This window comes from Bos grunniens, chromosome X (assembly GCF_055505025.1).
Source record: "Bos grunniens cultivar Pamir isolate PY7600 chromosome X, Bosgru_T2T1.0, whole genome shotgun sequence".
Taxonomy (NCBI): Eukaryota; Metazoa; Chordata; class Mammalia; order Artiodactyla; family Bovidae; genus Bos; species Bos grunniens.
The window spans coordinates 55,623,284-55,646,911 of NC_141194.1; the positions used below are offsets into that span (position 1 = coordinate 55,623,284).

Sequence of the window (23,628 nt, forward strand, 5' to 3'; positions counted from 1 at the left end):
TGCTGATGGAAGGTCTCTGGTTTGTGTTCGAGTATTTGAACCAGGGTGTGAGGTCTCTGTTGTCTTTGATGTTTCATGTCCCAGAATTTGTGGGCCCAGCTGTTTTGGAGTAAGAGAGGAGGCCTCTGATCTGACTTTGTGTACAGGTCCCAGGATGTGAGTTCTCTGAACTGTTGAGGTATGCATGCTCACGGTGTAAGGATGCTGAGCTCGTTGTGGGTAGATTTCCCTTTGATTGAAACCCCAGATCTGTTTCTCGGATTATGTTCCAGGATGTGAGGATTCCTGATCTGCTTTTTGTCTCAATTTTGTGTTGAGAGGCCCCTGGTGTGTTCACTGGCGAATGAAACAGGGAGTGAATCCAGGTGTATATGCCATCATGGGAATTCTCTCATCTGTTTGTGTGTACTTGTCTGATAGTGTAAAGTGTCTGGTCTTTTTATGGGGGAATGAATAAGAGTGTGAGGTCTCTGATGTGCCTGACGGTGTTTTCACAGGAGTTGAGTTCTCTGATCTGTTTCTCAGTGCATGTCCTAGGATATGAGGTCTCCAGTGTTTTGTGAATGTATAATACATCCCAGAGTGTGAGATCTCTGAGCTGTTTGTGGGTATTTATTCCAGGTATCTGATGTCTTATGGGGATAATTTAAGCATTTTTTTACTTGTTTGATGGCATATATGCCATGAAGTGAAAGTCTTATCTATTAAAACCTATCTATATCAATATTCATATCACCATAGATAGATTAAAGTGAAAAGTGAAAGTGTTAGTCACTCAGTCATGTCCGACTCTTTGCAACCCTTTGGTCGGTAGCCCGCCAGGCTCCTCTGTCCATGGATTCTCTAGGCAAGAATACTGGAGTTGCCATTCCCTTCTCCAGGGGATCTTCCCGACCCAAGGATCGAACCTGGGTCTCCTGCATTGCGGGCAGATTTTTTACCATGTAAGCCACTAGGGAAGCCCAGATAAGACAGAGATATATCCAGGATGTGAGATTTCTGAGTTCATTCTGGTTGTGTGTTTTGGGATGTGAGGCCTCTGATCTATTTGTGGGTGCATGTCCCACATTAACAGCCCTCTGAGGTGCTTATGGGTGTATTTCCATGCACTTGTTTCGGGGAGGATCTCTGTAGGTGTGTATCCCAGGATCTGAATTCTCTGATCTCCTTGAGTCTGTGTGCCCAAAGATTTCCAGTGTTTGTATTTATCTGGGTGCATTTATCAGCACGTGAGGTTTGTAACCTGTTTGTCAGTTCATGTTGCAAGATTGAAGGTCTCTGGTGTGATTTGGGTTTTATTTCTCAGACTGAGTCTTTGATCTTTTGTGCATTTATGCCACATGCGAGTGTGTCATCTCTTTGGGTGGGTTTGTAAAAGGGTATATGCAGTCTGTTTCATTTGAGGTTATATGTCCCAGTTTATGAGATCCCTGACCTGTTTGTGTGTATATGTCAGAGAATGTGGGCTTTTTTCTGCCCTTTGTGGGTGTACATATCCCAGAGTCAGAGAGGGTCTATTTGGGTGTCCTAGAATGTGGGTCCCTCTTTGTGGGAGTTTATCCCAGGATGTCAGGTCCCTCTTTTCTTTGGGGGTGTATGTCCCAGAGAGTGCATTCTCTTATGTCTTTGTGGGTCTGATTCTCAGAGTGTGAGGACTCTAAGCATTAATTAGTGAATGTTCCAGAATATCCAGCTCTCTTATCTTTCACAAGTATGTTCCCAGGGTAGAACGTCTCTGAGGTGTGTAACTCCAGATGTGAATTCTTTGAGCATTTCCTGGGTGTATGTACTGGGATGTGAGGCCTCTTTTTGTTTGTGCATGTATATTCTCTTTGGTTGAATAATAGATCAATGTCCTCACCCCATTCCTAGAACTTTTTAATGTGTTATCTTACCTGGAAGAAGGGACTTGGCAAATATGTATTAGTAAGCATCCTGAGATTGGTGCAGTTATCCTGGATTACCTTGGAGGATCCAGTATAGTCACCATATGATCTTTATATGAGGGAGGCAGAACCTTCAGTATCAGAGAGCTTGAAGTAACTGTTTATTGAGACATGGAGGGCTATGTGATGACAGAGGAAAGTCACAAAAAGTGATGTGATGGCAGAAGCTGAGGTGAGAGAGATTTGAACCTACAAATGCTTGGATCCTCTGTCTTCTTTGTGGGTTATGCTACAAAATGTGACATCTACAATCTTGTGTATTTGCTGGATGTATTCTTCAGTACATGGAGTATCTAACTTGATGGTGGATGGGTGTTGCAGGATTTGATGTCTTTCTTTGTTTTGTATGCTCCAGGCTGTAAGGTCTCTGATATTTTTGTCAATGTACACCCCAGGACTTGAGCCCTCCAATCTATTTGTGGATGTATTCCCCCATATATAAGAACCAGTATGTTTCTGTATGTGATTTGTAGGTTTTGATGTGTCTGATCTGTTGGTGAATGTCCAAGGATGTGAAGTCTCTGAGGTGTTTGTGGGTATATTTCCCAATACATGACTTTTTGGGGAGCTCTTTGTGGATGAGTATTCTGGAATGTGTGTCTCTGTCCACTTGGTGTGTCTGTTCTGCTGAATGGAGATCTCTGATCTGTTTGTTGCTGTCTTCCCAGAATTTCAGGTCACTGATAGGTTTTGGATGTCCATCTCAGGATCTGTTATCTGTATCCTCTTTGGTTGCAGGCATCAGATGTGAGGTCTCTGACTTGTTGTATGTTCCAGGATACAAGGTTTGTGAATGGTTTGTGGGTGTGTTTTGCAGGACTTCATGTCTGTGATCTGTTTGAGTGCGTGTTCTAGGATGTAAGGTTTCTGATCTGTTTCTGTATTTCCTAGCATGTGAGGTCTGTGAACATTTTGTTACTCTATGTCCCAGGATGTGATAGCCCTTATATCTTCATGTGTATTGTCAAGCATTTGAGGTCTCTTAATTTGTTTCTTGATGTTTGTTCCAGGATGTGAAATCCCAAGCTGTTTGTGGATATGTGTCCCAGGCTGTGTGGTCTCTGATCTGTTTTGGGGTGCATGTCCCAATGTTTGAGGTTTCTAGTCTCTTTGTGGATCTGTTTCCCAAGATTTAAAGTATATTTCCTAGAATATGTGTCTCTCTCTGGCCTTTTTCAATGTATGTCCCAGGGTGGGAAGTATCTGATCCCTTTGCTGTGTATATTCCATGGTATATGCTCTGTGTGACGCTCTGTGTCTTAGGGTCTGAGGTCTCTGTTGTGATTATGGGCGTATGTCCAAAGACATGAGTTATCTGACCTCTTTGGGGGTTTATGTCCCAGGATGAGAGCTCTTTCATCTAGTTCTGTGTGTATTTCCAGCTTTCAAGGTCTCTTACTTGTCTGTGAGTATATGTCCAAGGGTGTGAAGTCTTTGATCTATGTGAGGACCCGTGTCCCCAGGTATCACATTTATTTGTGGATGTACTTCAACAACTCTAGTGGTGGTGTGTCTCAAGATGTGAGGATATATTCTAGTATATCCATCAACAGTGTGTGGTGTCTCATCTTTCTGGGGCTCTGTGTCCCAGATCACAAGGTTTTAACCTGTCTTTCTTGTCCTAGCATGTGAGGTCCCAAGGTGTTTTGGGTTTATGTTTCAGGATTTGAGTCTCTGGTCTTTTTGTGGGTGCGAATCTCTCATCCATTCTTTGGTTTATTTCCCAGGATATGAGTGCTCTGATCTGTTTGTGAGTATGTATCCCAGGGCTTCCTTGGTGGCCCAGCAGTAGAAGAATCTGCCTGCCAATGCAGGAGATGTGGGTTTGATCCCTGGGTCGGGAAAATCCCCTGGAGAAGGAAATGGCACCCACTCCAGTATTCTTGCCTGGAAAATCCCATGGACAGAGGAGCCTGGCGGGCTATAGTCCATGGGGTTGCAAAAGAGTCAGACATAACTTAGCGACTAAACACCAAATGCCAACATGTGGCATGCCTGTATGTTTATGTGCAAATGTTGCAGGGATTGTGGTCTATGATGTTTGTGGTATATGTCCCTGAATGCTGTTTCTCTGAAATACTTGTGGGTATCTCAGGCTGTGTGGTTTTTGATCTTTTTGTGAGTATGTTACAGGATGTGAGGTCTGGTCTTTCGGGGCTTGTACTTCCTAGAATTTGAATTCTCTGAGCTGTTTTTGTATGTCTGTCCCAGGGTGTGTGTTTCCTGATTTGTTTGGGTGTGTGCGTCCTGCGATTTAAGGTTATTCGATGTTCTACATCCAGCATATTTTCTTTGAATTATATTTTAGGGTCTATATCTTAAGTCTCAGAAGGATTTCTGAATTCTGGACTTGGGGGTTCTGAGCTCTTTATGGTCTACATTCCAGGGGTGAGTTCACTGTGTTTTTTGGGTGACTGTCCTAGAGTCTGTGGTTCCTGAGCTCTTTTGGTTTGAGAGGTTCTTGACTTGTTTGGAACATATTTTCAGGCCTCTTCTTTTGGGGAGGCCTCAATCCCAGGGTGTGAGCTATCTGATTCATTAGGGATTTGTTCCCGGGTCAAGTTTTCTGAACTTTTAATGGGGGAATGGGGGGTGCTGTTTAGTGAGTTTTCTGAGCTATTTGGAGGTCTTTACTAGGTGCATGAAATCTCTCAACTCTGTGGTAGTTTCTGTGCAGAGTATGACATTTCTGAACCATTGAGAAGTCTCTGTTTAGGGGTGAGGTGGCTGAGCTGTTTTGGGTGTCACCCCCTGAACTGTTTTCAGCCCATGTCCCAGGGAATGAGTTCTTGCTGATGTCGGGGGTTTTGTCTTTGGGTGTGATTTTGAGGGGCAGTTTCTGGATACGTTTCTAGAGTTTGGAGTCTTTCTAATGCCTCAGGCCTCGGAGGTGCTTCACCCTCTGTGTCCCAGAGTGTGAGATTTCTGAGCTCTGTATCCCCTTGCTGTTGAGGTCCCTAACTGTTGGGGTGTGTTTCCGAGAGTGAGGTAACTCCTGTTGGAGGAGCCTCCATCCCAGGGAATGGGATCCCTGACTTACTAGGTTTCCAGGGTTTGAGGTCTCTGAGAGGTTTGGGGTTCTTTCAACAGTTTATGGTGTCTCTTGGGTGTTTTGGGGTCCATGTCCTGGTTGTTATGTTTCTGAGTGGTGTAGGGGTCTGTGTCATAGGGCGTGATGTTCATTAATTTTGAGCATTTTGGCATTGTGTATCTGATATGTGAGGTCTCTGGCCTGTTAGCAGGTCTGCTTTCCAGGGCGTGAGGTTAATGAAGTCTGAGAGTTTTTGTCCCACAGTGTGAGTTGCTTGTTTGTGGGCACAGGGAGCCAGGATGTGCTGTGTCTGAGCCGTTTTTGTGTTTGTCTCCCAGGATAGAAGTTCTCTGATGCAAGGTCTGCAAGCTGTTGTGGGTCCATGTCCCAGTTCTGAGGTTTCTCTGCCATGTGTGGCCGACTTTGCCCAGAACGTGAGGTTTCTGGGCTGTTTGGTGATCTGTGTCCATGAGGGTCAGGTGTCTGAAGTCTTCCTGGATACAAGCACAAAGTGCAAGTTCCCTGAGTGCTTTTGAGGTCTGAGTCCAGGGTGTGCTATTTCTCAATCATTTGGCAGTCTGTGTTTTTTGTTGGGGATATTAGCCTAGGGTGTGAGGTTTCTAAGCTGTTTGGGGTCTGTGTCCAGAACATGTGACCTCGGAGTTTTTTGGGGTCTGTATCACAGGACATGAAGCCTAGAAGCTATAGAGGATCCATGTCCAGATTTTCAGGTCTCTGAGCTCTTCTGTGAACTAGAACATGAGGCCTTTGAGCTGTTTGCAGACGTGTCTCAGCGTTGAAGGCTCTGAGCTGTTTGTGGGGAATCTCTGTCCAATTTGTGACATGTCTGAACAGGAATCTGTTGAGTGCGAGGTTGCTGAGCTGGTTTAGTGCCCGTGTCTCAGCAGATGTGGTTTTGGTGTGCCCTACCATCATGTTTGGGATATGAGGTCTCTGAACTGTTTGCCCATCTTTATCCCAGTTTGGAAGTTCTCTGAGAAGTTGCTGGGTCTTTATCCTTGGTTGTGAAGTCTGTGAGTTTTGTGGGGACCTGAAGTCAGACTTTCAGGTCTCTGAGCTCTTTGGGTATGTGGGTTGCAAAGCATGAGGTCTCTTAAATGCTTCAGTATTTCCTAGAATGCCCTGACTCTGAACTGTTTAGAGGTCTGTGTCAGAAGTTGTGGAGTCTCTGAGCTGTGTATAGACGTTTCCCAGGGTCAGAATTCTCTGAACAGGGTCTGTTTCTGGGCCATGGAATCTCCGAGTTCTTTGGAGTCTGTGTCCAAGACATGAGTCTGAGTTGTTTGTGGCACTATATTCTAGGGAATAAGGCCTCTGGAATGTTTAGTGCTGTGTTCCAGGGTGTCTCAGTAACTTGGGGGTCCATGTCTAAAGCATGAGGTTTTAGAACCAGTTAGGGATCTGTGTTCTCTTGGGTGTTTGGGTGGTCCATGTCCAGGGTTTCACAGCTCTGCTGTTTGGGGTGCAGGGGTCTGTCTGGGGCTGTGAGGTCTCTGGGCGGTTTGGGAATAGATGATCAGGGGTGAAGGCTCTGAATAGATTGGGGAACAGTATCGCAGGTTGTGAGGTCTTTGAGATGTTTGTGAATCTCTATCTCCAAAATTGGATGCAGTGTAGGGGGCAGCATTTGCAGCCTCGGGGTTCTTTGGAGTCTGTGTCCTCTAGTTTCAGTGCAGCATGGGTTATATGGGGTTTGTGTCCAGGCAGGATTGCAGAGCTGTAGGGAGATGTGTCCCAAGGTGTGAGGTCCCTGAGGTCCAGGGTCAATGTCCAGGGTGTAATGTCTATGAGCTGTTCGGAGGCCTGTACTTAGATCTCTGAGCTGTTCAGGATCCTGTCGCCTGTGTGCAAGATCTCTGAAATATTTGGGTACCTATGTCACAGCATGTGTGGTCTCTGAGCAGAACCAAAGGGCATGGGTTCACGTTCAGGTTGAAGGATGATGAAGACAAGTATGTATACTTGAAACACCCTTTCTTTCTTATGTTTTATACCCTGGCACATATAGGTGCTCAATAAATATTTGCAGAAAAGCTTCCCTCAGTACATACAGACTTTTCTCTTTGAATGTAGTAAGCAGGCTTTGGGCTCAAAAGTTTGAAAAGCATGGAGGATCCAGCTAGAATTGTGTCATATGTATGGCCAGTGATAATGGTTTGTCCATTTCAACAGCAATGGATTTAGCTTGCTTGTCCAGTGTATGATAACATTTAAGTATAAAGCAAGCTTATCTTAGGTCAGCATGTATGCAGACGGTGGTGCAAGTGGTACACTGCAGGAAATGTTAAATGGCTGAGGTTGGAGGACTGCATTCCTGGGCACCCCTGCTCCCAGCCTCTCATCTCCCCAACCCCCACCTACACAAGGTCTTCAATCCCCACACCTTGGTTTTTTCAGTCAATAACCTGTTTTATTGACGCCCATTCCCAGACTGGGAGGGCCAAGGGGATATACAAGAGGAGAATCAGATTCAGTACAAGCCTGAAGGTCAGTCTGGGGGTGGGGAGCACAGACACACAAAAACAGACACACAGATCTGGCATCTGCTGGCAGGGCACACAGTCTCACGTGGGGACACTGCGCACAGGTAGTCAGGGATGGAAGGCTTCCTAGAGAAGACCTCACAGGGGAAGCAAGGGATGAGGCAGCCATCAGCGCCTTCACCTTTTATACATTTGTGGGCAGGGAACTGAGACCAGAGGACCCAAGGTGAGTGCAAAGGGCTGGAGGGCTAGGAGGCGACAGGGGCTTCCCCTCACCTCGCCACACCCTGGTGGGTAACCCAGCCCCACCCCATTCTTGGTCTGTGCTTTGCCTTCTGCCACACGGGCCCTTTCCTGGGATCCACCTCCATAGTTTTCAAGGCTTCCCTGAGACGATCCACGTGGACCAGGTGCTCAGCCCAGTGCCTGGCACCTCCTCAGCATCCCATCCATGCACATTTTGTCTAAGTGCTGTCTACAGCCTAGCTAGGTCTTGGGCCCAGCTCTGGGTGCTATCAGCAGTCCTCACGCTGCAGGTTAAGGGCTCCCAGCATCCTTTGAGCTCAAGAGCCCTGGGCACCTTCTAGCTGTTGCAAAGGCAGAGCTGAGTCCCAGCCCACCTTAGTGAAGTGAAGTCGCTTAGTCATGTCCAACTCTTTGTGACCCCATGGACTGTAGCCTACCAGGTTCCTCCGTCCATGGGATTTTTCAGGCAAGAATACTGGAGTGGGTTGCCCACCTTAAGGACAGGCAAAGTCTGGGCTGCCTCTCACTGGCCAACAGGCTGTGGGCATCCACTCTCCTCTAGTGGCATGTGGGTGTCTGCTTCTCAGAGGCACAGCTTTGAAAAGGAGACCCTACAGCTGTCAGGCCAACACCAGCCAGCATGCAAGCATGAGCAGGACCCAGCCACAGCCTGCAGCCCTTGAAGACCCCCCCCCCCCCGCCCATTTCACTAGCACATTTCTGTGGCAGGGGAGGTGAATGGACTGGGAATCCTGGGCTCTGGGGTCAGCCTGTCCTGGGAATGCTTCCTCACACCCTTGGGGCAGCAGGGAGAGGGCCTGCAGCAGACCCTTCAAGCTCTGGCCAGAAGCAGGTGCAAAAACAAACGTTTCTACTTTGGGTATGGGCTGAGGCTCAGCCCTCAGACCGCCTTGCTAGGCCATGAATCCCAACTGCAGAAAGTCCTGGTGTTGAAAAATCACTTCTGAAGGTGGGCAGGGGTTTGTAAGTGCAACCCATGGATGGGGCTGGGACAGGGAGAGGGGACTCCTGGAGTCCATCTTCCCCATGGCCATGCAGCCCTGAGCAGGGGGCAGGCGGAGGCAGGCAGGAGGCCCTGGCAGTTGTTCTTCAACAGGAGGGCAGCAGTGGGTAGGTGGGGTGGGCAGCTTTTTAGCCTCCCTTGGTCATTCTGGCCTCAGACTTCACGGGGCTAGAAGAGGTATTTGCGGCAGGATTCAGTCCCACACTTGCATTCAATGCGGACCCGCTTCTTGGGAGAGCCGGGGAGCCCAGCCAGGCCAAAGTTGGAGTCCATGCGTGTGCTCTCCATGTCCACCGGGTCCACTGTGGAGTCACAGCCGGAGGGGGGTACTTGTTAGACAGAAGGCCAAGATGGAGGGGTCCCACTGCCCTTTTTACCACAGGACCCAGGAGTCTGAGGGGCGGGGAGCAGGTCTGAGATCTGAGTCAGGTAGTGGGGCATAGGGTTGGTGGTTTCGGGCAGGGGCCAGGGCTTCCACTAGAGGGGTGTTCAGGTGTTAGGAAGATGGCCAGGAGTGAGGGTTCTCGGAGGAGGCAGGGAACTGTCGGGGTGACCGAGAGGGTTGTGTCAGACAGGGGTCAGGAATGGAGGGTCACTTGGGCATCCAGAGGGGCATCTGAACTCTCCTGCCAAAGATTCCCCTTGAGTGTCTCAGAGGTGGCTAGTTTGTCAAGAAAGGGACTGGCTGGAGGCCACAAGGGTGTCCAGAGGCTTGGAATGAGGAGGTCAAAGGGGGTTAGGAGAGTGAAGGTTGGGGGACTGGGGAAATTCAGACAAGATTGCAATCAGGAGGAGTGTCTCAACTCTTGAGCCAAACATCCTCCCCCAGGAGCCTCAGGAGAAGCTGGTATGAGGGTCTCGGGCTTGGGGTCCAGTGGTTAGGAATGAAGGGATCTGCAAAGGGTAGGCATGAATCCAGGAGTCCAGATAGGAGACTGGGAGTGAGGAAGAGCATCTTAAAGCTCCTTGGGGAGGGGTCCTCATGTCCCATGTCATTGTGTGTCCCTGCCCCCAGTCCCCTGCCACCCCCACCTTGCATGTTGTAATCAAAGGTGAGCTCCTCGCCTGCCCGGATGGTTCTGGTGGCAAAGAAAGCAATGCGGGGCAGCCGCTCATCAAGGTTGTCTATGAAGACGTTGTACACCTGGAGGTTGGGGTCACACTGGGCAAAAAACAAAAAACGGCAGGAGGGTGAGGAGGGGCCCCAGCCTGCTCCTCCCAACCCCCTGCCCACCTGCGGGTACCCACACTGTGGTTGACAAAGTGAGAGATGTTGCCGTAATAGGCGGCGTCCACAGTGTACACATCCTCCACGTAGTCCAGGTCGAAGAGGTAGGTGGCACCCTGGCGGTCATAGATCTGGCCCCGCCGCTCTGCCTCCTCTGAGGTAATGATCTGGGGAGAAGGCCACAGGGGAGAGGAGATTGGCCCAGAAGGTTCAGGAAAGCCAGCAGAGCTCCTGACCCCCATCCTGGCCCCCTGAAGAACAAGGGAGCAAGGAGGCACCCCTGTGGCTGGCTCAGTAGCGACACACAAGGGCTGGCAGCCCTTCTCAGGCCTCTGGATGGTATGGTGAGTCTCTCAATGGTAGGTGGAGGCCGGTCACAAGGTCCAGAAGTGAGAGAGAAACCTCCTTAGTGAGAGACCCACATCAAAGGTGAGGAAGAAAAAGACCCAGGGCTGAATAGAGAAGGGTGGGGAGAGTGGGAGTGAGAGGCTGATCCAGGGCAAGAGAGCCTGAGGCACTGAAGGACCAGCACAAGAGAATCAAGCCAGTGCAGGTCGGTGTGTGCACTGTGTTCTCAGTCGTGTCCAACTCTTTGCAACCCCAAGAACTATAGCCCGCCAGACTCCTCTCTCCATGGGATTCTCCAAGCAAGAATACTGGAGTGGGTTGCCATTCCCTTCTCCAGGGGGTCTTCCTGACCCAGGGATCAAACCCACGTCCCTTATGATTCCTGCACTGGCAGGTGAATTCTTTACCACTGTTCCACCTGGGAAGCCTATGCAGGGCAGTGCAGACAGCAAAAAGCACATAGTGAGCACGAGAGGCCTGGGGAAAGGGAGAATGAATGAGAAAGAGACTCAGATACCAGAGGCAGAGTTAGACACACAGAATCTTAATGCAAAGGTCCCAGGTCCAGAGAAAAGGCCAAGACCCCAGAGTCTGATAGCACAAAAAAGAGGTGGAGGCCAAAAACTCAGACAGAGAAGGAAGAGGAAAGTAAGGAGACCAGAGCACAGATGAGACCACCTCACTCAGGCCTAACACTGTGCACTGCCAACAGCTGGTATTTAAGACAGCAGGAGGCGTATCCTCCTCCCCAGCTGGGTCCCCGCCTGTCCTAGTAACCGGACCACTATCCTAGCCCAGCCTGTCCTTGCCTCCCAAGTGCTGGCGATGGACTCCTCACCCCAACCCCCACCACACACCACCCCTCCTCTCTATCCCTCATGTCACCTCTTCCTGGTCAACCACAGCCTTCTGGTAATCCCCGACCATGCTGCCTCTGGGTGAGGTCCCACCAGTAGCCAAGACTTCCCCTTCCTCAGCCTGGGTGCCCCTAGACCAGGGCCGGCCTCATTCTCCACTCCTGGGTTCTTGCTGCCTATCAGCCACAAGTGCCAGCGCAGTACGCTGCTGACACACAGTAGACACCTGTCATGTGTATTCTGCTCTCTAGCTCAGAGCCCTGACCTCCATCCAGCGGTGGCCCTAAAGGCAGCTCAGGTACTCTCTTCTTGCCATATCCCATCTTCTTCCCTCTCCCTCTGTCAGAGACCACTGCCCAACACTACCCTCCTGCCACACTGGACATAAGCCTGAGACCCACCCCAGCCTCCTTTCTTGCTCATTCTCATGCCAGCCTGTGACCAGCCTCTGTTTTCTCTTGCCTCCTCCATCACCACCTCCAGCCTCTGCTCCATGCTGAAGGCTGATTAACAGCCGATGCAGGCTTATCCCCTGGGTCACGCTGCTTACTGCCCCTTACTCCAGCTCCATTCCTTGAGGAACCTGGCTTCCCCATCGCAATTTCTGTTTGTTCGCTCATTCATTCAGTGGATTTCCATGGGGCCTACCCTGTGCCTGGCCCCAGTACTCAGGGGTCACAGCTGAGTGGGGGAGACACAGGACCAGGCTGGTACTGGCCCTTGGGGGTCACTGCTGGGAGAACACAGGGACCAGGCCCGGTCTGACCTTCATGGATCACAGTCGTTAGTGCTTAGAGCTTGAGGGGCAGTGGAAGAGAGATACCATCTAAAGGGAACTGCAGATCACAAAAGGGCTTTGACCAGATTGAAGAGTGGGGACTCTCTCCTGTGGGACAAAACAGGAGTCACAGAAGTATTCTGAGTAGGAGTACATCAAGGTCAGCTTCCCTCCACCTCCCAGAGAACAGGCTCTTCCTTCTGATGTCAGCTCCCACAGATGTCACTTATCTGTGCAGCCTTCCTGAAGCTCCCGCTCCCCACCCACTGCTGCCTCTAGAAGCCTGGGATCAAAGGGCAGCCTCTCCTGGGCTCATGAGCAGACCAGGTGGTGCCTGGGCTGGTTTTTCCCTTTGGGTCCCTCCCCAGTTTCTATTTTCCTGTCCGTTCTTCCCCTACCTGCTCCCTCAGGCTCCCCATGAGTGAGTCACACTGTAGACCCTGCAGGGCACAAAGGGTTCCTTCTGGCTTCTTTTCAGCCCCACTCTGTAAGGGTTGGTCCACCCCAAAAAAAACCTGGGAGCAAAACAGTCCATGTCCCTGCTCCCTACCAGGGTGACTAGGGAATACAGATGGGCTAGAAGCTGGCAGCTGGGAAAGGATTTTGATGGGAATGGGAACCAGAAGACTCAGAAGCCAGTTGCTGCTCTGCCCCCTCCTGGATATGGGATCCTGAATGTTCTCTCCCTGTGCCTGTTTTCTCAGCCAAATGAAACAAACAAACAAACCCAAACCACAACACTCCACCAGGTCTGGCAGGACACCAGTTTTAGACATTTGGGCCCACTTTACTAGCATGGTGACTCTGAGCACGTTACCTCTCTGTGCCTCAGTTTTCTCATCTGTAGAATGGAGATGACAATAATCCCAACTTGACAGGGGCTGTTGTAAGAATCCAACAAGTTCAGATATGTGAAAGGGGTTTCTGTTTGTTTTCGTGTTAGGAGTGGCTGAGTACTGTAGCTTGTCAAAATCTAACAGGCTCCCATCTTTTGTGTGCCCTTTCCCAAGAAAAAAAAAACTTCTGCTAATTAAATGATGATATGCCATCATTTAATTAAACTAATTAAAGTGAGGTTCACTTTCATTTCAGAGTTGAAAAAAACATGAAGAAAGTGCATGTTTCAGAATGGATAACCTAGGCTATGTTCTCTGGTGGGTTAGGGTGGTGATGTTCTGATGAACGTGGAAGCACAATGGTGTAGGGACTGACAGAGCAGAGGTGGAGAGTGAACTGGGTTCCAGAGTGGAGGGGGTCAGGGGTATGCCCCCGATTATGTAACACCCAGTAGGCCAGCACCACATAATCTAGTAAGATTTCTGCAAAATGATGAATATGCACACCAAGTGGGGTAAACAGACTGCAAATAGGCATATATCTGGTCTGGCTACAGAAATTTTTGGTTTCTGGGCATTTTGGATGTTCTGAATTTTGGACTATAATGGCTAACGTTGTCTGAAGACTTACTGTGTACTGAACACCAAATGCTTCACACATCATAACTCACTTTAGTTCTTGGAACAAGTCTATGAGGTGGGTGCTATTATCATTCCTGTTACACAGATTAGGAGACTAAGACACAAACAGGTTAAGTGACTGCTGATGAGTGGTGGAGCTGGGATTCAGCCTCAGGCACCCAGACTCCATCCTCCTGAGCCCTCTGCCATGCTGCCTTGTCAGAGTGGGATGCAGGGGGGTGGTTTTGGACCTGGCAGTGTTTGGGGGCCTGTGCTGCCATCAGGAGGCCCCATAGGTCTAAGGATGTCAGAGGTGGGCCTGGAAGTCACTGAATGTGGCAGGAGGGAAGCCAAGAAATACCTTGAAGAGAATGTGGGAAGAGTGAGGATAGGGAATGAGAGGGTCCCCAGTAACTGCCATGTTTATAGCATGGAGGAGTAAGGACGGTAAGGAAGAATGGTGTGAAAGGAGTCGGGCTCGTGGGACCTTGGGGTTGCCAATGAGCTGAAGACTCTTCCTCCTCCTCACCTGTCAGCATCTTCCTGTGCTGCTGACAACTCCTCCAGAGACAGCCAGTGCGGTGAAGCTAGGTACACCCCTGCTCTGGACTTCCTCAGGACCGCTGACTCCTGTGGGTGTGAATGCCACCTCCCCTGCATGGCTACGACCCCTCTGGGCTGTGACATCTCTTCCACACTGTTGCTCTCCCTCTAAGACCTAAATATCTCCATTGGAGTGTCAGGGCTCTGAGGGTGTGGACACTCCCTCCAGGCTGTCAGGGCCTCTTTGGTACACCTGAGCTTCTTGACTGTCACTATGCCGCTGGGGTAAGGACACTTCACTTTCCTGTCAGGGCAGCGTGAGCGTGGACACTTCTTAACTCGGACTGCCAGGGTCCTCTGGAGAGCTTGCCCTCTTCCTTGGGTCGTGCTGGGACATAGACACCTCTTCCTACAGACTATCAGGAACGCTCTGAGCTGTGGCCGCCTCCTCCTTCCTCTAGACTGTCAAGTCCTCCGACACATGGACATTTACTCCACCCGACCCCCAGGATTGTCTGGGGTGTGGCTATCTCTTCGTTCAGACTGTCAGGGTCCTCTGAAGTGTGGACTGCTCAGTCTCTAGACAGTTTCTGTTCCCCCCACCCCCTGGGGCTATGACCCTCTCTATAGTTCTCCAGGGCTTTCCAGGTGGTGCTAGTGGTTTAAAAAAAAAAAAAAAAAACCCACCTGCCAATGCAGGAGATGTTAAGAGACATGGCTTTGATCCCTGGGTCAGGAAGATTCCCTGGAGGAGGGCATGGAAACCCACTCAAGTATTCTTGCCTGGAGAATCCCGTGGACAGAGGAGCCTGGCAGGCTACAGTCCGTAGGGTCGCAAAGAGTCAGACATAACTGAAGCAATTAAGCACGCACACATAAATTCCTCAGAACAGGAGCCTCTCCTCTTCATCACTGTTATCACTATAGCCAATGCTGTCACCTCCCAGCTGTATCACACCCCAAGAGACCCACAGAAATACAGAGGTGTTTGGGGCTGTCCCTGTGACAAGGTACACTCTTGGATTTAAATGGTCACGGTCCAGGGATGTTAAATGTTCCCCAACGCATGAGACAGTCCTATGTAACAACTGTCTCACCCCAAATGCCCACCGTGACCCACTTCGGAACTTGCTGTTGCAGACACCTGCTAGTTATTCACCCAACCCCCTTTTGTGTTCCACTTGGGCATATGGCTGAATCATGCTTTGCAGCTGCCTTTGAACTGAAGTAAGGCCCATGACTTGGTTCCAGCCAATAGGTGTGGGCAGACATGATATGCACCATATCCTGGCCCGGCCCATTAGATACCTCCCCTTCTGCCCCGCTCAGCCCACCCACCAGGCAACACTGAGGATCAGAGGCAGCTCAAAGCCACGGTAAAGGCACAAGAGGGAAAGAACCTAGGCAGCCATGCCATTTGGGTGGAAGGATACCACCCAAATGCCCATGTAGACAGTTACAGGAGCAAATGGATTTAGAACATGTGAAGCCCCTAAGATGTTGTCTGGCATGCAGACAGCCTGCCTAACACAGCATCAGCTTTGCCCCAGTGTCCTGCAGTGGCTAGAGGAGGAGGTAGCCAACCCCGCCCCTGCTTCCCGCCCAAGGCAGACTGTGTTCTTTTTGTGCAGATTAGTAAAAAAAAAAAGTGCTCCTGGGCAGACACTGCCTGGTGATAAGCTGGACCCTCATGAAATGAGAAGAGGAAGTGCCTTTTCAGATGATGCAATCCTGTGCAGACCACGTGGCCTGTTAAAAGGAATGCTGCCTGGATTTCAGTTCCCACTTACCTCTTTGCTAGGTACCCTTATGAAGTAAACCCGGTTTGAAGGTATTTCAACATGCCTTTAACTACCAGCGTGGAATATGTGCCCCTGCCAGGATGTCCCTCTCACACTCAGGTTACCCCCTCAACACCTTTCCCCCAGGGAAAGCAGGGGAGCTTCGGGCATACAGCGGGGAGAGGCAGGCGCTCAGGGTGGGAACACACAGTGGGGAGAGCCATACACACCCACCAAGCCCTGTCTCCCTACCTCGCCCACGTACTCCATGACGAAACTGTTCTTGCGGATCTTCTCCAGCGTGCGGACACCCCAGCCGCGTCCATCATCCGTGCGGAAGATGCAGAGGTCGTAGCGGATGCCCTTCTGTACCACGCGGTTGGGGCAGTCATAGCCACAGCGGCAGCGGGAGTTGCACTCATAGATGGGCAGCCCAGCTCGCAGGCGCACCTGGCCCTGGTCATTGTAGGCAAACTTGTGCAGTGACGCCCCAGGGCAGCAGCCTCCGGCCGGTGCCCACAGACAGTCCTGGCACTCGCAGCCCACAGCCACCTGGTTGAGGGTGATGCCCTCACCAACACGGTACTCGTTGATGTACACGAAGGCCCGTGGGGGGCCATCCAGGTCCACTTCGTTCTCCACGGTGATGCGTCCCAGGTGGCTGCGCTTGGCATTGAGCTCCTGCTCCCAGCGCCGGAGTGCCCGCCTCTGCTTGGCCTTCTGCACCAGGTAGTTGGCCAGGCTTGGGTCCAGGTGCCGGGGTGGCTTTGACCGGTGGTGCCGCCGGAGCAGCTCCCTTTCCAAGTCCTTGTGGAACTGCTTGAGAATGCGCACACACTTGAGATTCTGCCGTGGTTCCCAAGTGCTCTCGGAGTCTGGGTACCCACGCCATTTTACCAGGTAATACTCCTGTTCCTGGGGGGGGGTGGGGAAGGGGTGGGGGCACTGTAAGTGACAGACAAGACCCTTGGGCCAGCTCTTGTGGCACTTCCATCCCAATGGCTGTGGGCAACACCCAAACCGCTCCTTTCCTAGAATGACTCTTTGCAGTGATTAAAAAACATGGGCTTTCAGAGTGAGGCTCACTAGGTTCAAATCCCTCTCTCCCCCTTACTATCTGTCTAAATCCAACTTTTAATTTTATCTCCCAAACCTATTCCCTCCTGCTAGCTGTTCAGCCTCACCTCTCAGAGTCATCTTTGACTCCTTTTTCTCACACTCCCCACATCCACCCTCAGGAAATCCTTCAAGCTACATCCAGAACCCTACACTTCAAATCTCTGTCACCACCCTCATTGCTCGCCTGGAGTGCAGCAGCAGCCTCCTCACTTGTCCCTCTGCTTCCACCCTCACCCCTAGGTCTGTTCTCCACACAGCAGCCAGAAGGATCTTTCCTTGCCGAGAGGCACTATAGGATAGAGTTTAACTACACAGATTCTACAACTAAACACGTTGGGTACACATCCTGAATCTGCCGCTCCCTAGTAGTGCAAATTTAGGCAGTTATTTAACTTCACTGGGCCTCAGTTTCCTCATCCTGTAAATAAGAAAAAAAGAGCAGATGTTTTTCTAGCATTCATTATGTAGAAGGTACTGTTCTAAGCAATTTATTTGTATTATTAGCTAATTTAACCCTTACAACTCTATATAAGGTAGATACTGCTAATTATCCCCATTTTATAGATGAGGAAAATGAAGTACAGAGAATTGGGTTAAGTTTTCCAGGGTTACACAGCCTGGATGTGAACTGAAGCATTCTGGCTCCAGGCTGTTCTCCAGTTAAAACAGTTGCCATTTTACAATGTTGCTGGTGGGATTAAATTAGTTTCTAAAAGAAAGTGCCTGGCACACAAAGTGCTCAAAACCATTCAGTTCAGTTCAGTTCAGTCGCTCAGTCGTGTTGGACTCTTTGCGACCCCATGGACTGCAGCATGCCAGGGTTCCCTGTCCATCATCATCAAAACCATTAGCTATCATTATCTCCACTCCTGGGCTCAGCATCCCAATTTTTGCAATTGGTTTGTATTCAGAGGGAGGTGGGAGGAGAGATTTATTTAGGGATTCATTCTGGCTCCTGCCCCTCTCAGAAAGCCACTTCGTTTTCCCACCTGTAAAATGGAGATGATAAGAGGGCCTACTAATCCTACATTTTTAAGATCAGAGGAGAAAACTGCTTTTGGAAACAGATGTGGGTAATGGGGGAGGAGGGGGGCAGGAAGCCAGCTTCCTTGAGTCACCTCTGCCCTGGCCACAGTCACCCCAGACTCACGCGGATCTTTTTGTAATCGCACAGGTACTCGACTTCAAAGTCATAGAGGTTCCTCTTGGAGATGCCAAGGGCAGGGCAGGAGAGCTTGGCCAGGCGGCACAGGTCCTGTAGCTGATTCCAAGAAGATTTGCAACACACACTGCAGCCTAGAACAAAGAGGGCCAGAAAGAACTATTGCTGGGCATCCTGATGAGGCCAGGGGTCAAAGAGGACCCCAAATCATCCCTGGGACTTCCAAAGGACTACCTCAGAGTCAGTGAAATTTAATCCACAGGCCTTCCCAATGCTAAGACCCTTCTACAACAAAGATGTGCCACTCCCATCTACCCCAGTGCCCACTGTCCAAGGCTTACCCTGGAGCAGCAGACTTCCAAGTGGTTTCTGATGCACGGATGGTCGTAAAGGAATCTATTCCCCACCCGGACTCCGGAGCTTTAAGCTCCATCTATACCATTCTTTAAACTGCCTGCAAACCTCCTAGGAGTTCAGGACCTAATTGTCCTTCTCCCCACTTTGCAAAAGAAAGAGCACAATCACCATCTCAGTAGGGTGCACTGTCCCAAGGTGGGTGGGTAGGGATGGGATTAAAGCCTCCAGGGCACCAGACAAAGGCATTAACTGGAAAGACTGGTCCATAATCTCATCTGTAACTCCTGGTGCCAGATGTTTTAGAATCCAAATTCCTTTTGGGGTATTTTACAAGTGAAGTTCTAGGTATATCCCCTACATTCCCTAATACAGCCCTAGTGTGGTCAAGGGCATCAACCCATAATCAAACACATTAACAGTTCTGCAGAAAAAGTGTGAATTTTCACACTGAATAAGAGAAAGATGCAAGATAGTGGCAGTGATAGCCTAATTTTGCCACTGAATGACACCAAATTTAAGGTTTCAGGGCTTTTTGGATTTTGGAATTAAGAATAAGAGACTGTGAAGTGATACTAGATTACAGGAAGCTTCCCCAAATGATTCATGTGGGTGCCTTAAATCCATAAGATATATTTTTTCAGGCTGCATTTTGATTTTCTATCTCATTCATATTTCTCTGAGGGGTAAAGCTCGCCCAAAGGAGTGTGCTCTGAATTCAAGGACAGAACAAATAGGTTGGGGGGGGGGTACCAAAATTTTTCAGGACAGATTTTTTAATTTAAAAGGCTTCTTTTGGTTCAAGGCATATTCTTAATTGCTGTGCTTTAGAAGCCATTTTATCAAATCATTTCACAAAACCCTTGTTCCAAATGTAATCAGTCAGTCCTCATCCTGTTTCATCTTTTAAAAATGTTTAATATTTTCTACCTTCCATTACAAAAACCGAAACTCATGGTTAAATACTCTAGATGTCAACCTACAAATGTACAAGAGCTCTGCAAAATTATTACGTGTGCATTTCCACCCCTCCTCTTAAGACAGGCCTAGTGGAGACTCGGCCTGTGCCCACGCCTTCCTTTCCCTATGATGCCTCTTCCCTTGCAAAGTTGCATTTGAAGCCCCAACTAATGTGATCCCAACTCACATATGTTGCTGTCTCTGCACTGACCACAGGTGGACTCTCCTACCCTCAGAGCTCCCCCTCACACCTGTGGAACCCATCCTCCCCGCAGCTTCCCTCATCCAGAGGGGCCCACCTTCCCCAACACACTGAGTCACCCGTCTTTGCCTGCGCGTGAGGGAGCCCAGCTCTCCCATTAGGGAAGTCCTCTTCCCCTCTTCCTGGGAGAGTTCTCTCTGCCTCAAATCCTTCCCCCGTCACGCTGCGAGCAGATACCCTCCCCCTGAAGAATCCCCTGTCCCCCAACTCTGAAAAGGAGGTCCGTCCCCTTCCCTCCCCTCCCCTTCCGGCGTCTCGCGTGGACACCAAGAGGGTAACGGTCACCGGCGGCCAATTTTCCCGCGCGCGGGCGCGGCCTCCCCCCAACAAGCCCCCGCGCGTGCGCGCACCGTCAGGCCGCAATCTGCGGCGCGCGCCCCCCTCTCGCGTCCCCACTTAGCCCCGCGCCCGCCGTGTTCCAAGGCACGCGCCCCCTCCCCTCAGCCCCGCCCAGCCCCGCGCGCCAGGCCCGCGCGCCTCGAGCCCCAGCCTTTTGGCGCCGACCTTCCGGCTCCCGGCCCGGTGGCCTCGGACGCCGGGGGCCCCGAGTCCGCGACGCCACCCCTCCAGCCCACCCAGCCTGCCAGCGGGCCCGCGTCGCTGCCGCCACTGCTTCACCTTTTAAATTTTCCGCCATCTTTCCCCACGGCTAACGACATTCGGGCCTAACCGGCCTCGCGAGAAGAGAGCTCGCGCGGGCGTGGCCGAGAACGCGCAGCCTATTGGCCGCGCCGCGCAGCGAGCAGCGCCTGCGCGGACCAACCGGCGAGCCGTGACGGGACCCCTCCCAGCCACTCGGCTCGGTCCCGAAGGCGGGTGCTCGCCAGTGCTTTGCGGGAGTGCGTCTGAGGGGCGGCAGCGGCAGCAAGGGCGGCTGAGGTTGCCGGAGGCCGTGCCCGTACGCCGGTCGCCCTGCCCGTACGCCGGTCTGTCTGTCACGCTGTCAGCCAATCACGTTGTCAGCTAGCCTCAAGAGGGGATTCTCCGTCCTGTCAGACCCCCAATTACCGCCGTCAGTCAGTCCGTCACCATATTTTAACCCCAAGCAGTCCGTGACTCCCCAGGTGGACTGCCGCCGCATACAGCTGCTCAGGCAGTCGCCCGACTGAAATCCATTACCACTACCACTGTCTCATCCGACCCCCGCCCGCCATTCATGCTGTCAGTCTGTCAGTAGCAGCATCCATTCTTGATTTCGGGCCAGCTGCCAGGCCCCCGAGGCAGACAAATGGCGTTGACAACAGCTATGCTGCTGTCAGCCAGCCTGCCATTCCCTTCATCACACCATCAGTCTGTCCAGTAGCCAGGCTCTCCATCTACCCTGGCCCTGGGAGCAGCTCCGAATCCCCTGGGGGAAATCATCTGACCACCGCCCAGGAAGCCAGCTTGGGCCCTCTGGCTGGCTGTGATTATGTCAGGACAGGCTGTCATTGTCAACATCGAATGTAGCCCTGTCGTGTGGGCTACACTCTCCACTGTCAGCTGGTCACTCCATAATTCTCTCAGGTTCCTCCTCATTCATGCCATGATCAGGCAGTTTATTACACCAGAGAACGTACTCACAGCAGCTAAAGCCTTCAGGCCACCTGTCAGTGGCCAGCAATCTGTCATTTCTCAGGCAAGGCATACCCTTCATTGGTAGGTCAGTCAGCATTCTCTGACCCCCAGGGCCCTTTAGGGTGGATGTGATTCTGTCTGTGGACAGCCGTGGTTTCAGGCACCTACACTGATTTTTCAGTGGGCCAGCTGGCCTGTGACTCAGTTTGCCTCTCCTATCAGTCAACCAGGTAGCCATTCTCAACATCTGACTGAGCACACGGTCTGTCAAGCGTGCTGTGATTTGTTCACAGTAGACAGTCAGTCACTAGATATAGTTGCCTATCAGGCAGCCACGGATCTGTCCATCAGTCAACCTGAAATTCCCTCAGGGTAGACCTCCTTTAGGAGCTTCCCAGGTGGCTCAGTAGTAAAGAATTTGCCTGCCAAGGCAGGAGATACAGGTTTGATCCCTGGGTTGGGGAGATCCTCTGGAGTAGGAAATGACAACCAACTCTAGTATTCTTGCCTGAAAAATTCCATGGACAGAGGAGTCTGGTGGGCTGCAGTTCATGGGGTCACAAAGAGTAGGACACGACTGAGCAACTGAGCAGATCTCCTTTACACATCCCCAGACAGTGTAACATCCAAACGCGCTCTCTGGCCAGGTGTGATTCCTAGCAATAGTCAGCCCTTCACAACATCTGGCTACCCAGGCAGGCAGCAACAGCACAGGTCATCAGTCAGTCAACCTGTAAGTCCTTCAGGAGGCTGCCTCTCTTTTGCACCATCAGGTCATCAGCCCCAGCCCGTCCCAAGCAGGCTGTAATTCAGTTAGATTTTAAGTAGCTCACAGTGTCAATAAACCACACTGTCAGTTCCTCAAATTGCCCCTCTCCCTGTCGCTCCATGCTTTATGTAGTCAACCAAATAGTTATTCTGTGCCTGCCAGTCTAACTGTGAGCCAGCTGGAGAAATGACTGGTCAGGATGAAGTTCCATTAGCCCCTGCTTGCCATGGGTGGAACAGTTAACAGTGGAAGTCTCACCGTGAATTCTTCTCTCCGTTATTACTTCTAGAACAGTCAAATGCTGGTCCTCACATGACCTCAGTCTCCCCAGGCAGGCAGGACCTTCCCACTCCTAGGAGCCAGGAGGCCTGTCCAACCCACAAAAGTAGTTTAAGGCATGAGCTCTTTCTTTTTCTTTTCTTTTTTTTTTTTTTTTGGCATGACCTCTTTCTGCCTGAATCTGGGGAAGATGTAGTGGTTTACAGGTGTTGGGGACCATCCCTCAGTCTTCCCCAAATAGGATAGTATAGTGGGTAAAGGCTTGGATTTTAGAGCCCAAATACCTGGGCACAATCCAAGCTCAACCCTTCACTAAAGTGTGGGACCTTAGGCAGTTTCTTCATCTGTAAAACCTTGGTTGAGTGACCTTGGGGTAGGTATCTCTTGCTCATCTGGAAAATGAATCTTTCTGGGCTAGCACCTTTTTAGGAGACCTCAAAGTAAGAAACGACCCTATTATTACTGTGTCCTACACCCAGCCGTTCATCTGTTCACTCAGCATTAATTTAGTGCATACTCTACTGTAGACTACATCTCCCAGTGCAGGGCCAATACAAGATTTTATCCTTTCCAAACTGCACAAGTTTGACTGGCTTTTAATATAAACCTCACAATGGAGTGTACCACACATACAGAAAAACAAGGAGACCATGGGTGGTGACCCCGTGTAATGAGTTTCACAAATGAACATACATGTGGAATTGGAATCCAGGTTAAGAAACAACATTGTCAGCCAGGGCCCTAGAAGCACTTAATTGTTTAACATATCCAAAATCAGACTGTCTTAAAAGCACTGATGGGTCATAAGTTAACTGGAAGTACTTTCTTTTGGTCTTTTTAAGTGATATAGAATAATGGTGCGTTTTATAATCAGTGATGACTCAGGATCAGCGATACCCAATAATAACAATAGTAACAACAGCAGAAACAGCATCTCATGTTTATAAATGCCTACAAGGAGCCAGGAACTTTGCACATACTATCTACTTTCATTCTTGTCACAACCCCGTGAAGTAAGCATTTGTATCTTCATTTTAAAGACTGAAGAAACTGAGGCCCAGGGAGCTCAAGCAACTTCCCCATAGTCAACTCTTTTACCCCAGATTTGTGCTTGCTCTAGCCAGTGCTCCTGGGGATTCAGAGGTTGTGTGATGTAAGGTCTTTTCCAGGACAAACCTGCCCAAAGGGTTATAGAATTCTGGGTTTGGCGGGGGTAGAAGTGATATGACAGGCCCTTCCTAGACTCAGTGCTTGCCATGGGAACCCGAGCAGGGTGGGGCGGGAAGTGGAGTAAAGGATGAAGAATAATGAAAGAATTAAAGGGAACCCAGGACTCCCTCCTTCTCCAGCTTCCATGGCTGCGGGGAAATTCTTAAGGGGCAAAGCCAGCTCCTACTCCTTACACCTCCACCCTCTTCTAACC

The 23,628-nt window shown here is 50.4% G+C and overlaps 2 protein-coding genes across 4 annotated transcripts in view; one reads left to right on the forward strand and one right to left on the reverse strand.

Annotated features, from left to right (window-relative positions):
- The window catches only part of LOC147340426 (uncharacterized), a 114,116-nt gene that overhangs the window by 56,698 nt on the left and 33,790 nt on the right, over positions 1 to 23,628 (forward strand). The gene's annotated exons all lie outside the window — the stretch shown is intronic.
- SUV39H1 (SUV39H1 histone lysine methyltransferase) lies at positions 7,387 to 20,261 on the reverse strand. Its single transcript, XM_086389032.1, has 6 exons — positions 20,219 to 20,261; positions 18,013 to 18,158; positions 15,996 to 16,658; positions 10,000 to 10,146; positions 9,784 to 9,913; positions 7,387 to 9,053 (listed from the first exon to the last, which is right to left on the reverse strand). Exons 1-6 carry the CDS (start codon positions 20,235 to 20,237, stop codon positions 8,920 to 8,922), a joined length of 1,239 nt encoding a protein of 412 aa, XP_086245158.1. The 5' UTR covers positions 20,238 to 20,261; the 3' UTR covers positions 7,387 to 8,919.

What these genes read in the sequence shown, in the direction of transcription:
- SUV39H1 (XM_086389032.1), bottom strand. An exon ending in CTCACTTTGTCAACCACAGT is followed by an intron (nt 9,914 to 9,999) that starts GTGGGTACCCGC and finishes TTTTTTGCCCAG; the next exon opens with TGTGACCCCAACCTCCAGGT. An exon ending in CTTTGATTACAACATGCAAG is followed by an intron (nt 9,054 to 9,783) that starts GTGGGGGTGGCA and finishes GTGACTCCACAG; the next exon opens with TGGACCCGGTGGACATGGAG.